The sequence below is a fragment of the Lissotriton helveticus genome, chromosome 11 (assembly GCF_964261635.1).
Source record: "Lissotriton helveticus chromosome 11, aLisHel1.1, whole genome shotgun sequence".
Taxonomy (NCBI): Eukaryota; Metazoa; Chordata; class Amphibia; order Caudata; family Salamandridae; genus Lissotriton; species Lissotriton helveticus.
The window spans coordinates 1,149,231,161-1,149,246,676 of record NC_136072.1 but is presented as its reverse complement, the minus strand read 5'-3'; the positions used below and the strand labels follow the sequence as shown (position 1 = coordinate 1,149,246,676).

Sequence of the window (15,516 nt, the reverse complement as noted above, 5' to 3'; positions counted from 1 at the left end):
TTCTTCTAGTATGCGGCAGCATGTTTTGCTTTCTACTAGTACGCTGCAAAGGTTCTTGCTTTCTGCTAATATGCTAGAGCAGGTGTTACTTTCAATGAGTATGTGGCCGCATGTTTTGGTTTTCCCCAGTGTATTGCAGCTTGTTTTGCTTTCTACTTGTATGTTACAGTGAGACTCCCTTGTTGCCAGTACACTGCAGCAAGTCTTCATTTTTATTCGTGTACTACAGCCCAATTTACTTTCAATTACTATGTTGCAGTAATTCTTACTTTGTGCTAATATGTCACTGGGACTAAACTGCAGTGGGTTTCACTTTCCAGCACACAGCAGTGGATACCAGGTTGCATTTTTGTTTATCTTTCTTTAGCGGTCACAGACTCACCTGGACTTACTGATGGTCACCAGCTTCTCCACGCCTTGAGTCTGAATCAAGGACCGGGCATTTTCAGAGCTGTCGGTGACAATCTCGTGAATGGTGTTCAGCACCGCCACCACTGTGTCCTCCTCGAGGTTCTTGGCTGGTCTCTGCTGCCCACCTGGCAAATTCCTCACCAGCTCGTCCATGGCGTAGCTCCCTGGAATACAGAGATGTATTTGTTGAAACTTTTGGAAACCGCCAAAACCAACTGTGGCGGGAACACAACTAGAGGAGAAAGCGCAGATAGGTGTCAAGAGTTATCGTTGCATATACTGCACACTATGAGCTGAATCCTGGGGGCTGCTGATAAGGAACAGGTGGAGGGAGAGAGGGACAGGTCAGTAACGGGGGACAGAGGCTAATCGCCTTAGAAGGCACCTGACACGTTACCCTGACACACCAGAGACCCTCACGTTCAAGACAGGGCAGATGGAAAGAGGTTTGGGAGGTGTGTACCATCTGGCCCACTAGGGTATACACAAAAGTGATGGATGGAATGCTTGAGCCAGTGGTAATTACTCTGGCGTATCCCAGTCCATGGTTATTTTGCACACCGTGCCATCTTAGTCTGGAACTGCTATATGCAAATCAGTCTTGACCCTGCTCCAGTAAGAACAGTCCAGACTGAACTGCCAGACGATGTCCTTCCTGAACCAGAATACAAGCAACCCAGGACGTGTTTGCCCTCGCTAGTTAGGGATCATCAGCCAGGTAGAGCTTGGTTCCAGTGACAAAGTGTGCACAGGACACACGTCTGGGCGTACCCGTCCCACTTAGGGTGACACAATAAGCTTACAGAAAAATGATGGATGGAGTGGTTGAATTAATCTCAGCCAATGGTAATTACGTGGGCTTCATACCAGTCCATCCTTATTTTGCACACCGTGCCACCTCCGATTTGACTCAAGCCATATGCAAATCAGTCTTCACCCTACTTTACCATCTATTACCTTTTTGTATACCATAGTATACCATCTGGAGTGGCACCCAGTACTAAGGCTCTCTTTGGTGCAGTTGGTCCTCTGTGTTTCAAGGCAGAGCCCACCATTTCCTGGGAGCAGCTCCTGTGGGGTCTTAATACACATGAAGCAGCCCGGAAAGAGGCGGACTGCTTGTGGGCAGGATTGGAAGCAGATGACTGGGTCTGAATGCATAGGCAGTGGCTAGTGACTCAAAGGGGTGGGCCAGGAGCACGGGGGAATGGCAACCTGAACATACCCTGATTCACACTTTCAAAGTACCATTGCACTGCAGTGCCACCCTGTGGTCCAAACTGCAAGCGTACTTTGTGTTAACACAGTCCACCCAAGGCTTCAGAGACTGAGCCGGCTCTTACAACCTTCAGAAACACAAGGGCACAGGGAGACCCAGGCACAGGAAGCCTAGGGCACAGGGAGACCCAGGCACAGAAAGCCTAGGGCACAGGGAGACCCAGGCACAAAAGTCTAGGGCACAGGGAGACCCAGGCACAGAAAGCCTAGGGCACAGGGAGACCCAGGCACAGAAAGCCTAGGGGACAAGGAGACCCAGGCACAGAAAGTCTAGGGCACAGGGAGACCCAGGCACAGAAAGCCTAGGGCACAGGGAGACCCAGGCACAGAAAGCCTAGGGGACAAGGAGACCCAGGCACAGAAAGTCTAGGGCACAGGGAGACCCAGGCACAGAAAGCCTAGGGCACAGGGAGACCCAGGCACAGAAAGCCTAGGGCACAGGGAGACCCAGACACAGAAAGTCTAGGGCACAGGGAGACCCAGGCACAGAAAGCCTAGGGGACAAGGAGACCCAGGCACAGAAAGCCTAAGGCACAAGGAGACCCAGGCACAGAAAGCCTAAGGCACAGAAAGCCTAGGGCACAGGGAGACCCAGGCACAGAAAGCCTAGGGCACAGGGAGACCCAGGCACAGAAAGCCTAGGGCACAGGGAGACCCAGGCACAGAAAGCCTAGGGCACAGGGAGACCCAGGCACAGAAAGCCTAGGGCACAGGGGGACTCAGGCACACAAGGCCAGGAAACAGCGGTCAGGAGCAGATATGCCAGAGCGCTGGAAGTGTTAAGCACAAAAAGGATTGGGTACACACAGCTTCTGACATAGAAAGACTAGGGTGAAGGGTGGTTTGGGAATGAAAGGGGAGGGCACAGAGAGGTTCAGGCATAGTAAGCCTTGGACGCAGGAAAGCTCAGGTACACATGTAGATGGTCACAGGGACTTTCAGGCACAGAAAGGATAGAGAACTGGGATGGTTCGGCAGGCTACAGCACAGAAAGGCTAGGACACTTGAATAGCTGCGCAGGCCTGGGAAATATGGATGGCTTCGCAGGCTGAGGCAGTTGAATAGTTTTGCAGGCTAGGGGTGATGGACGGCTGTGCAGCCTAGGGCACATGGATGGTGGTACAGACTAGGGCACATGGATGGTTGCGCAGATTAGGGCACATGGATGGTTGTGCAGACTAGGGCACATGGATGGTTGTGCAGACTAAGGCACATGGATGGTTGCGCAGATTAGGGCACATGGATGGTTGTGCAGACTAAGGCACATGGATGGTTGTTCAGACTAGGGCACATGGATGGTTGCGCAGACTAGGGCACATGGATGGTTGTGCAGAATAGGGCACATGGATGGCTGCGTTTACAAGGGCACATGGATGGTAGCGCAGACTAGGTTACATGGATGGTTGCCAGACTAGGGCACATAGATGGTTGCGCAGACTAGGACACATGGATGGTTGCGCAGACTAGGGCACATGGATGGTTGTGCAGACCAGGGCACATGGATGGTTGCGCAGACCAGGGCACATGGATGGTTGCGCAGACCAGGGCACATGGATAGTTGCCCAGACTAGGGCACATGGATAGTTGTCCAGACTAGGGCACATGGATGGTTGCACAGTCTAGGGTGCTTGGATGGCTGTGCTTTTTAGGGCAATGAGCTGTACAGGTTAGGGCACATGGACCATTGAGCAGACTAGCACAGGGACAGTTGAGCAGACTCGGGCACATGGATGGTTGCGCAGACTATGGCATATGGACAGCTGCACATACTAGGGCACATGGATGGTTGCGCAGACTAGGGTACATAGATGGTTGCGCAGACTAGGGCACATGAATGGTTGAGCAAACTAGGGCACATGGATGGTTGTCCAGACTAGGGCACAGTGATTGCTGCGCAGGCTAGGGCGCTTGGATGGCTGCAATTTTTAGGGCAATGGAACAGGTGTACAGGCTAGGGCACAGGACCAGTTGTGCAGACTAGCACAAGGACAGTTGGGCAGATTCTAGCACAGGGACAGTTGGGCAGATTAGCACAGAGACAGCTGGGCAGAATAGCACAGGGACAGTTGGGCAGACTAGGGCACAGGGACATTTGAGCAGACTAGGGCACATGGGTGTCAGTTTGCAGGAGGCGCGGATGCTTACAGTCGTGCATTGGTCCACCTGATACATCTAATCCACACCTAATAAATCCTTGTTGCGACGATCCATGGAGAGGTTTCTGAGTGCTATGGACACCGCTCGCACCACCTTGTCCGAATCCGACTGGAGAAGTTCTACCAGCACGGGCAGGCCTCGCTCCTTCCGCACGGTGGCCCGGATATATGTGGCCCACTAATAGGGTGGAAAGGAAGGAAGCACAGGCATTAACCACCTGTAAATCTCCCATGAGCTGTCCACCTGTGGGAGGGCAGGACCTGGGGGCACCCCCTTCTCTTCACCCACAGCCATCTTCAATTCTCATCATGTGTGAGAGGGTACTCAAGAGTCAATCTCTTCTGCCCACCTGCCAACCACCCTGGACCCAAGAAAGGGTGTGTTTAGGAACCCACGCCACACACAACCCCGCCTCCTGCCCAACAAAGCCCCTCTCACAGCCCCGCCTCCTGCCCAGCAGAGCCCCTCTCACAGTCCACCACAGCACTTCAAGTGCCCACCAATCACCATGTCACTGCTAGTCTAGATAGAACCTGCCCTGCCCTCACAGACCAACAAAAGTGGCGTGAAGCACAGAGCCACTCTCCCCCAGAGCACCATTCAGAGCCTGCCAGAACCAAACTCAGCACCTGCCACACGTCAAAACCCTACACACCAGAGCCCATCTGGGCATTCTCCGGAGCCCTAGCCTCCATCTGCGAGAGCCCCACCTATGGACGACTAGGACACCACTCGTCGCCAGCCAAACCTTTACACACCACCTGTCCAGAGCCACATCCCCATCCTTCCAAGGGCAACATTAACCACCCACCACAACTACACTCACCACAGTCCACTCTGTCCACCTCAACCCACCCACCTCAGTCCACTCTGTCCACCATAACCCACTCACCACCCATCACAACCAACCTCACCACAGTCCACTTCAACCCACTAACCTCAGTCCACTCTGTCCACCATAACCCACTAACCACCCACCACAACCAAACTCACCACAGTCCGCTTCAACCCACTCCCCATAGTCCACTCTGTCCACCATAACCCACTCACCACCCATCACAACCAAACTCACCACAGTCCGCTTCAACCCACTCCCCATAGTCCACTCTGTCCACCATAACCCACTCACCACCCATCACAACCAAACTCACCACAGTCCATTCAGTCCACCGTAACCCAGTCACCGCCGGCCCAGCCTACTCACTGCTTGCTAAAGTCTACAAACCGCCTGCCACAGTAGACCTACTGGTCGTCTCAGCACATTTACTGCCAGCCACATCCCAGTTCCCAGCCATGACAACTATACATATATGAAAGGCCACACACCGCCTGCCAGAACCCACTCACCACCGGCCACAGCCTACTTACTGCCGGCCACAGGCTACAAACCGCCTGCCACAGTGGACCCTCTCAGAAGCCCCACTCAGCCTCCGCCTGACCTCTGGTTCTGAAGGATGACTGCCACAGCCCACTCACACCTCCAGCAACCCACAGACCGCTCACTGGAGCCCACTCTCCACCTTCCCAGGCCCCTCCCCTGCTCACCGTCCAGCTGCCGGCGCTGAGGTTCTGCAGAGCGCCCGCCGCTGCCTCCAGGGTGTTGAAGTTCTGGCTCTCGGTCAGGATGGAGAGGTAGAGCCGGACCACCTCTGGCTGATACAGCAGCTCGAAGCCTGCAAGAAACAGCAGAGAGAGCTTAGTGGTGATGGCAGCTGTACCGAAATAGCGCAGAATAATGCACACAGGGTATCTAGGTGCTATGCAAATCGTACCCCAGTACATCCATTGTTTAGCAGACTAGTCATAGAAGCTCAACTCGACGCTGCTTGGACTCAACCCTGTCAAACCAACAACTCTGCAGCGGGGTTCTCAACCCACTGAGCTTTCTTACTATGTGACAGAACAGTTTATCGGTAGGACACAAATTGTATCAGAATAAAACCCTAATCTTTTGTGCTGAGAAAACATAGGAGAGTAAAAAAAACACCAGAATATTTAGATACTCCTGTAGAAGGTAGAACCTTCCAGAATATAGATTACCACTGGGGCAGGACAGGCTGCGTGACAAACACCACTACTGCCCCTCAAGGTTGCCTCTAGCAGCAGCCTGTCGTAGGCCTAGGCAAAGGCCTATGTTAAATAATCTATGTATTAAGTGACATTCTTAGCCCAAATTATATGGACCAGGCTCGGGTAAAGAACTAGTGTTAAGTCAACTAAAAAATACACAAAAACACTCAGAAGATAAACTAGGAAGATACAGGCTTGCTGCAGGGATCTTGAAAATGTCATTTGAGCGTACAACGAATGAAATAAACAATTAATGCAAATGCCCAAATTATGTTTCAGCACATTAGAATTTGCTACAGAAGCAGTTCGCCAGAATGTCCACGCGATGGCGCCAGAGCTCCACGAGCAGCACAGTCCTCGACCCTCAAGTGTGAATGGCAAGGTCATGGAAACTGCGCTCTGCCTCGGGTAACGCGGCGGTTTCCATAGCAACTGGAGCATCCTTTCGGCCCCCGCAGAAGTCAACAGACCCCAGACTCGAGGGTCAAACTTTCTCTATGATACATACACATCATTTTCTCGTGTGGCTCAAGATATCCGTTTTGTATCATGTATTATAATTGGAAACCAAAGCTGGAATCCCTTTTCACTGAGAAAACACACACCTTGCAGCGTTGAAAAGCTGCCACCAAGGGTTCTCCCACAAGAAGCTTTGGCAGTTCTAACGTGCACTGCTTTGCACCAAAGCCAGGTAGGGCTCTGTGCCCCCGCCCCCCTCCCTCCAATACCAGGTTGGATGTTGTGGTACCGCACCCTCCCTCTCCCCCAAAGCCAGGTAGGATTTTGTACTACCCCCCTCCCCAAAGCCAGGTAGGATTTTGTACTACCCCTCCCCCCAAAGCCAGGTACAATTTTATATTGTATGGAAATTGCATTTCTATAGCACTTACTACCCCTGACGAGGCATCAAAGTGCTTTTTTCAGTGAGTAGCACGCTACTCCGGGACCCATAGAGGATTAGTGGTAAATTAGTGTAGTGAAATATGAAAGTAATTTGAGTGGTGGGTATGTCTGTTTGTTATTTGGATTGAAAAGGATAGTGGAGGATAGAAGAGGGAAGGGTTTAGAATGTTTTTTTGCTTTGGAAGTCATAGCAGTAGGAGGAGACTTGGGATGAGTAAAAGGGAGGTAGAGGCCAACCACCCAACTTGGATGGAAAGTCGTTTTTTTAGCAAAAGTGAAACACTCCAGTAACAGAGACCTAGACTCCAGCTCACAGGAAAGCTGCAGGGGGCCAAATGAAGTAGCACTGGCCCCAATTCACTACTAGTATTGCTAGGGTAATGTAAGCATCTTTATCCTTAACTCATATTAGAAAAAACACAAAACACCTGTGCACTTTAAGAAACGTCTGCATTGACTTTGTAAAGTCTGCTAAACACGATTGTGAGATCCTGAATGTAACAATTAGCATTTTTGGTCACTTTATCCTTCCTACCATCAACTCTGTGGTGGATTTCTAACAACAAGCGTAAAGTGATGCATTGTTTCTTTTCAACAACTTTGCCTGTATGGTAGGGTTTGATTCTAGAAGTCACCGAGCACTAGGTCATCGACAGTGGAGACCTATTACCAATAAAGTGCACATATAAGGCGCGCCAACAGACTTGGTAGTGACCGAGCTCTCTTTGAACCAAGGATTGTGTATGACGATACGCATCCATACAGATCTGTGCATCATTTTAGGAGAATGTAATCCAAGAGTATTACTTAAACCATAAGGAACGCTGTGCAGCATGGCTAAAACCATTGGCAAAGCCAACAGCTTCCAATGGCAAGACTAATTGGCTTTGCCAATGTTTATATGATAATAACATGTATTTTTAAAGGGATATTTGCTTCAAAAGAATCCAGAACATAACGTGATTGGAAAAGAAATATTATTAAATTAAAAAATGGAAGATGCCTTCTACATCGACGCAACCAAATGATGGAACATGCGTGCTGCGTTTGATGTATTGACGGACCTGTATGTGTTTATATCTCTGGTTCAACAGCTGCCTCGAAGGCTGAAAGGTGGGATGTGCTTAAACTCCTTGAGAAAATGTGACTAGAAAAAGAGCTTCTTTCCTTGTTGTGCTAAAAAGTGTGGTGTAGCTCTGTGGACTAAGGCATCCACTGCAGGATTGACTCTTGGTCACAGGTTCGAACGCCAGCATATCTACTCAACATTTCATCTCCCAAGGTCGATAAAATGAGTACCATTGAGTTGTTGGAAGAGAGACTGCTCTGCGGAGTTGACCGACCCTTGGCTCTTAAATTGAGATCCTGTTACTTTTAGGTCTGGCCTTTAAGGTAGCTTTGCATGTTTCTGCAAACTAACCCCTCCCCCTCTCCCCCACACCCCAATAATCATTTACAAAATACAAGTGCAGGTGGCCTTGGGTCAGCAGGCTTCATCCACTGGTCAGTTAAATGGTCATTCAGATGTTTCTTCTGGCCAGGTTAGCTTTCAGCAGGGGGCAGTGTTTACCACAATTTAGTCACTCGTGCCCTTCACTTCGAGTGATTGCGCCATGCCTGTTCACAGCCATTTAAAAGTAGTACCTCTCTTCAGTTGCCAAGTTGATTCCAAGGACGCTCTATATAAATTGTATTTAATTTTTTATCTTAACTTTAAATACTGTTTATTTAGCCTGTTCTTCTTTATATAGTTTGTGTTATAACGGTTCAAGTATTGTAGCTGCCTACGGTTTGAGTGCTTCCTTGGGGGTGATTTCTTCTGGTCTCTTTCATAAACAGTGCTAAAGAAAAACAGTGGTTCTGTCGAGGATATCAACTGATGTGTGATCGGTACTTAATCCTTTGAAAATAATATGCTTTAGTCATATAACGAAGTAACACACCAAGAGAAGAAACAATTTCTGTCAAAACAACTAAATTCCATTTCTTAGTATTTTATGTATATACAAATCAATAAGCGGCTGTCAAAAACAATAAAGACACATACCGTGAATGAGCCAATGGCTGTGTGGGACAGGTACTGACTTATTGTGATATTGTGACAGAGTGCTGTACAGGGGTGGCTTAAAAACATATACTACACACAACAAAAATATTTAACATGTGGGACTGTGCAGAATCCACATTGCCGGAGATGATTTCCATTAATTCTTCGATGAAGGGGAGATTGTCGCCCGGGGGGGTGATAGAATGTGTGTAGTTTGCAAACCAGATGATTGTTACTAGAAATGTTGAGACAAAGGTATTCGCAAGTTACTGGCGAAGAGGACTCTTGTGAGGGAGACCGCAAGCGTGCTCCGAAGTATACAAGCTAGTCCACCTCCCAGCTTCTTAACTCTGTCTAGACAAATTATGTCATGTGAGGGGGCACCAGGAGGTCTAGAATAGGAGTGGACGAGGGATTGAGCCAAGTTTCTGTGAGGATAATGATATCTATCTCATTATGTTGTATGAGGTCGAAGATATCGGATGCGTGTTTGTTGGCTGACCTGCAATTGAGTAGTATGCATTTGAGTGGAACCGTGTATGGAGGGGAGGAGTCTGAATGATGTTCACTCTTGTGAGGTTGTCGTTGAATTATTTCCTTCGAAATCATGTTGATGTCTGTGCTGGACGAGTAAGACTTGAGAAGGCTGTCAATTTCATTGGGTGCAAACCAGATCAACAAGCTTCTTGGGCGAGAGGTTGCATTAGATAGGGGTACGGTTTTAGCGATAGTGGTCAAGGTGAGCTCTAGCACTGCCACTGGCTGGGGTTCTGGGCAGGTTCGGAGAGGAGAGGGCTTAACAAGGGGAGATATTCAAGTGAGAGGGCTTTCAAATCGTAGAGTTCGAGGGAAAGACGGTGCAGCTGGAGGGAAATATCGTCCCGGCGTGCCAACAAGTCTGGGTGTTGGGAAAGGGGAGGAAGTTGAGTGTGGAGAGGGGGGAGGGTATCGAAGTGTGTTAGAGGGGTCAGAGGCAGTAATGGGAGATTTCAGGGGGGGGTTGGTTGGTTGGTTGGTTGGTCTGAGTATTAGCGGTGTTCCAGGAAGCATAGGCAAGGAGGTTGGTAAAGGTGATAGAGTTAATGGCCGCGAAATGTGTGGATCGATTAATTCAGAACCCAGCAGGGGCAAGGAAAGGGTGGTGGGTGAGAAGGGAGGTAAATCAGAGGGGGAAATGGGAGCATCATTTTGGGGTGAGTTTGAGGTGACTAGTGCTAGATCTTGTCGCACTCGGGTCGAATTGTTAGCTACAGAGATTTTGATATTCACAAAGAGTTTGTCGAACTGCTCTAGGTTTCGATTGGAAGCTTGAATGAGAACGATCCCATTGTTGTAGATAGTAATGGTGACATCTACTTTGAGGATAGGAGAGGAAGTAACAGAAAGACTAAATCCATGAGCTGTTCTCCTTATCTGTTTGACCTGGAAAAATGATATGAGGGTGTTTCTCCATTGGCCTCTTCTGTTCGTGAAGAAGATTAGGTCAATCATGATGTTGCCATTAGACATACAGAAATAAGTATCTGATATAAGTGTTTCCAGGTGTCTTTTAATTAAGTTGTGTTTGAATTTTTTGATGCATTCTTAGTGAGGTTAGGGGATAAGTAATCTTAAAAGCACTGAGGCCCACTTGAGAGAGTGAGCCTTCAGTCGGGCTGATGGTAGAGGCAGCCATGGTGGGCACAAACCGAGGAGACAGTGGAGTCGAGGTTCAATTCTGGTCACTCACACCTTGGCTAGGGCAAGTGATTAATAAGTCTTTAATGTCTTTAAAGTTTTTAATAGGTCTTTATCTTTAATGTCCTTTATAAACAGTAGCAGTAGAATGCATGACAGGACAGAAAGGCTTGTTGTCTAAATACCGTCGTTCGTAAAACAGCTAGGTAACGTTTTTTAGTTTAAAACATCTAAATGTCATTTTTTATTGTAAAGCATAAGGCAGCCATGTTTAGTTGACTGCATATTTTCCCCCCTTTTTGTAGCAAATGCATTCACTAAATAAATAATAAGAAACACATTCAAACCAGTTTGCCAAGGCCAGACTACTGTCTTTTCCAATGCTTGTTCTTGTTCTATGAGCAGGCTTTCTGGGGCAGCTTCAGGAAGAAGGGATGCGTGCTTTCGCCTCTTGAGCACTCTTTAGGGCCTTCTTCCGTTGTCTTGAAATCCAAATAATCAAAGATAAGTTTGTGATGAGGGCGGTTGTGTGGTTTCCTGCTGGGAAGTCAAGCCTGTGCCTGCTGCGCTGCTCCAGAGTGCCGCAGTGCATTGGCGAACAAAGCGATACAAAAGGGGATGATGGACGGAGCGTTTGAGCAAATCAAAGACTCACCCCCAGTCAACTGATCTGGGTTTAATCCATCACCATTCTTTAGCCCACTCAGCCACCCCATTTCAGACATGGCTATATGCAAATCAGTCTGACCCTGTGCCTCATGGGAACAGTCCAGCCCGAACTGCCAAGCCATGTCTTCCATGGACCGGAACCAAGCATCCTGGGACTGGTTTCGGATTCATAATCCTCATCAGCCAGGTTATCTTGAATCCAGTGGCCAAGTGAGCAAGGGACTCACGTCTGAGCATACCCTGCCACACTTAGGGCGAACAAAGCGATACAAAAGGGGATGATGGACGGAGCGTTTGAGCAAATCAAACACTCACCCCCAGTCAACTGATCTGGGTTTAATCCATCACCATTCTTTAGCCCACTCAGCCACCCCATTTCAGACATGGCTATATGCAAATCAGTCTGACCCTGTGCCTCATGGGAACAGTACAGCCCGAACTGCCAAGCCATGTCTTCCATGGACCGGAAACAAGCACCCTGGGACCGGTTTCAGATTCATAATCCTCATCAGCCAGGCTATCTTGAATCCAGTGGCCAAGTGAGCAAGGGACTCACGTCTGAGCATACCCTGCCACACTTAGGGCGAACAAAGCGATACAAAAGGGGAGGATGGACGGAGCGTTTGAGCAAATCAAACACTCACCCCCAGTCAACTGATCTGGGTTTAATCCATCACCATTCTTTAGCTCACTCAGCCACCACATTTCAGACATGGCTATATGGAAATCAGTCTGACCCTGTGCCTCATGGGAACAGTACAGCCCGAACTGCCAAGCCATGTCTTCCATGGACCGGAAACAAGCATCCTGGGACCGGTTTCGGATTCATAATCCTCATCGGCCAGGCTATCTTGAATCCAGTGGCCAAGTGAGCAAGGGACTCACGTCTGAGCATACCCTGCCACACTTAGGGCAAACAAAGTGATACAAAAGGGGATGATGGACGGAGCGTTTGAGCAAATCAAACTGTTGGACTTTGGCCCTTAGGGCAGGTTCACCCCGAGACTTTTTGCTTGAAATGGTGACCTGGAACAGAAAAGGGGGTGGTGATGAACAGAGTGTCTGAATTAAGCTAATGGGATGGTGCAATGAGCTAAAAAACGGTGTTGGATCTAGCCCTGATCTCTTGACTGGGTGAGAGTACTCTGCTTAATTCAGAGACTCTGTCCATCACCACCCCTTGTTGAAATGGTGACCTGGCAATGGTGATTTTTGGGATTCTGCGCACTTTCACTGTGTCCCAGTGGAAAGTGCGTGCGCACTCTGAGTGCATGTGCTGAGCTAGGCCTGCCCGCCCATAGGAATGCATGGGGAAAGTATGTGTCCCTGGTAGTTCCTGATGCGTGGGGTGTACAGGCTTGAGTCTGGTATGTGTGAACTCGTGAGAGTGAATGCTTCGCAATGGTGTGTGTTGCATGAGTGTGTCATATGTAGAAATGCCATTTCCAGGAGTTGGCATATTAGTGTAAAATATGCCTGGAGCGTGATTGGCTGGAGCTGGCTGGCATGCCAGGCTCCAGAAAGTCTGGATGGGTCTGCCTGGTGGTGAGTGTGAGTTTAGCATGAGTGATGTGTGGGAGGAGTGTACCTGTGTCCTGGATGGGCTGGGTTTTCCCCACACAATGCTGGCTCCGCCCCCCTGTGGTGTGTCTAATGACCCAAGCCCTGCCAGTGAATAGAGAGGGTGGTTGAGGTAAACAGAGTACTCAAGAACCAGCTGCAACTGGTTTTCCCCCCACCCTGCACCTTCAGACAAAGGAATATGGTGTATAAAAATTGGGCTGTGTCCCCACAGAAGTTGTTCTCTTCCAGGATCCTGAGGGGGCTGTTGCTGCTGCTGGGCCAGAGGACCGCCACTTGGGGTGTCTCCCTGCCTGGAGGCCCAGTGTGCTGGCTCTGGGCCCAGCCTTGCCCCCCCTGCCCCCCTGGAGGACTTTTGCTGGACTTTGGGCTGTCCTCTAGCGCTGGGAGCGCTGGAATTGCCTCTTAGCGCTTGGAAGCGCTTTTGTTCTGCTATAGCGCTTTGGAGCGCTTTCTTGTGGCTTGTAGCGCTGGGGAGCGCTTTATTTGAAGAGGCCGGTGCCCACCCGGCATTGGCCGCCCCAAGCGAGTGCCACCTCGCTTATTCTCGAGTGGTTTGTCGCCTGGCAGGTGCCCACCCTGCCAGGGACCTTGCCGCCCGTTTTTCACTTTTACTGCGAGGGTGCCGACCCCTCGGTAACTTCAGCCCCCGCCTAAAAGTGCCTGGAACGGGTCGCCGCGCTGCCCGCGACGACCCGGAAGTGGTTTGTCAGGCCGGCCAACCAGAGCGCGGCCCGACGGAAATCCCGCCCCCGCAGCCGCGACCCGGAAGTCAGGCAGGCCGGGGGCAGGACAGAGAGGCAGGCGGAAGCTGCTGCCTGCCGGGGCTCCCATGTGAAGGGAGAGCCCCGGGGAGAAGTGCTGCAGGGAGCGAGGCTCCCGTGAGAAGAGGAGAGCCCCGCCCGTCCCGAGGAAGCCGAGGAGCGAGAGCTGCAGCACCCGGTGAGTGGGAGGCGTGAGGGTTCGAGAGGAGGGGGAGGCGTCGGGGCACATTGCCGGTGCCCGCATCCCCCCCCCCAGTGCGAGGTCCAGGGTGTTTAGAAGCCCAAGGGGCCCTCCCTCAACACAGTGTTCCCCAGAGCGGGGCCCCTAGATCGCAGGGGCATCTCACCAGAGCCTGAGAGGCTCCATCCGGGGGCAGTGCTGCCTGTGTTACGAGCCCAGCGAGGCTCCAAAGACGGGGCATTTCTTTAACCCTGAGTGCCCCCATTTCTGTGGTCAAGAGCCCTGAGGGGCTCTGGGAGGGCCATTGTTGCTTTGAACCCGGGGAGGCTCGGGGGCAATTATTTCACGAGCCCTGAGAGGCTCAAGGCGCCCCAGTGTTAAGGAGCCCAGAGGGGCTCAGGGGGACATTTTGTTGCTGCAGAGCCGGTGAGGCTCCCACATTGGCCCCCTTGTTGTTCTTGAGCCCTGGAAGGCTCAAACCTCAATTGCACCAGTTGCCCAGCACTTTGTGGGCAACTGCTACGTTTAGGACCCTGACACTTTGGACACAGGGCGTCCTAGCCCCAACAAGGCCAGAGGGCCTAGGGACAGTCACAGGTGGTGACTTACGTGAGTTTGGCGCAATTGTACTTTCTATGCACCTCTGAATGTATTGTTTATGCGTCATGTGCCTTTACACCTCTGAATGAATGTTATGCATTGCATCATGTGTTTTGTTCTTACACCCCTACAGGTGCTGTGATGTGTAGGTGGTTGTTTTCTCCCTAGTACAGGTGGTGCTAGTGAGGTCCTGTTACCAGTGATTACTGGTTGTGTGCTATTTTGTGCTATATTCTATGTACTAAGTGCTATTTCTGAAAGTGCTACTTCTGATTCCTGACAGTGGTCCAGGTGGCCCTGTCTTGTAAATATCCCCTTGTAAATTCTGCCCGTGCCTCTGGCACATTGTAAAGTGTGTGTTTTATCTAATGTGTTTTGGTGTAATACAAAGGCTATTTTTATATAACCTTGTGTGGAGTCTCCTTTGTGGTGGGCCTGGGTGTTGTTGCTGGGGTGCGTGCGCAAATACTTAACTTACATCGCCTCCAAGTTTAGCCTTGCTGCTCGCGCCACGTTACCTAGAGGGTGAGTAGGGGTTATCTTGGCGTGTAACTCCCTTGCCCTGACTTGGGAGTGGTGGTCTCTGACTGACTTTGGCGAAAGCCCTGGCCAGCCGGGGATCCCATTTCCAACAAGCCAAAGTCAGTCAGAGATCCCATTTCCAACATTGGCGGCAAGCGGTGAGGATAAGGATTTGTGTTTGCCTTGTACCTTAGTAGCAGCTGGCTGCACCACAAAACTCTGCATTTTAGATGACCACATTTTAAGGAGATTGTTGAAGTTTTGGAATTGTGTACTCTTACTTCAGATTGTTAAGTCCCCTGTGTTGCACGTGTCTGTGAGCATCTTGCCAAGATGGAGTCTGCTTTTAATGTCTGGGGTCTGTTTTTGCATGAACTGAGAGAGTTTTGCGAAGAGAGAGACATTGCAGTGAATGAGTCAGACACCCAGTCCCAACTTAGGGGTAACCTAATCCAATGGCAGAAGGAGGACTGGGAGCGTGAGCACAGTGAGGAGAGGGCCCGGGTCTTACACCATGAGGGTGATGGGTCAGAGGGGAGCCCTGAAGAGTCTGAGGAGGAGGAAGAAGATGATAGCACCTGGATGCCAGTAGAGAGGGAGGACCCCATAGATAGGGAGTGCCTTGCTGGGTCCAGTTTAGGAGGCAGCGCCTCATC

General features: G+C 50.3%; 1 protein-coding gene across 1 annotated transcript in view; it reads right to left on the bottom strand.

Annotated features, from left to right (window-relative positions):
• ARVCF (ARVCF delta catenin family member) overlaps positions 1-15,516 on the bottom strand; it is a 553,290-nt gene that overhangs the window by 48,637 nt on the left and 489,137 nt on the right. The window contains exons 9-11 of the mRNA XM_078667927.1: positions 5,392-5,519; positions 3,873-4,023; positions 383-575 (exon numbers count right to left, since the gene is read on the bottom strand). Of these exons, the coding sequence (XP_078524053.1) occupies positions 383-575; positions 3,873-4,023; positions 5,392-5,519 (472 nt within the window). The remainder of the gene's footprint in view (positions 1-382; positions 576-3,872; positions 4,024-5,391; positions 5,520-15,516) is intronic.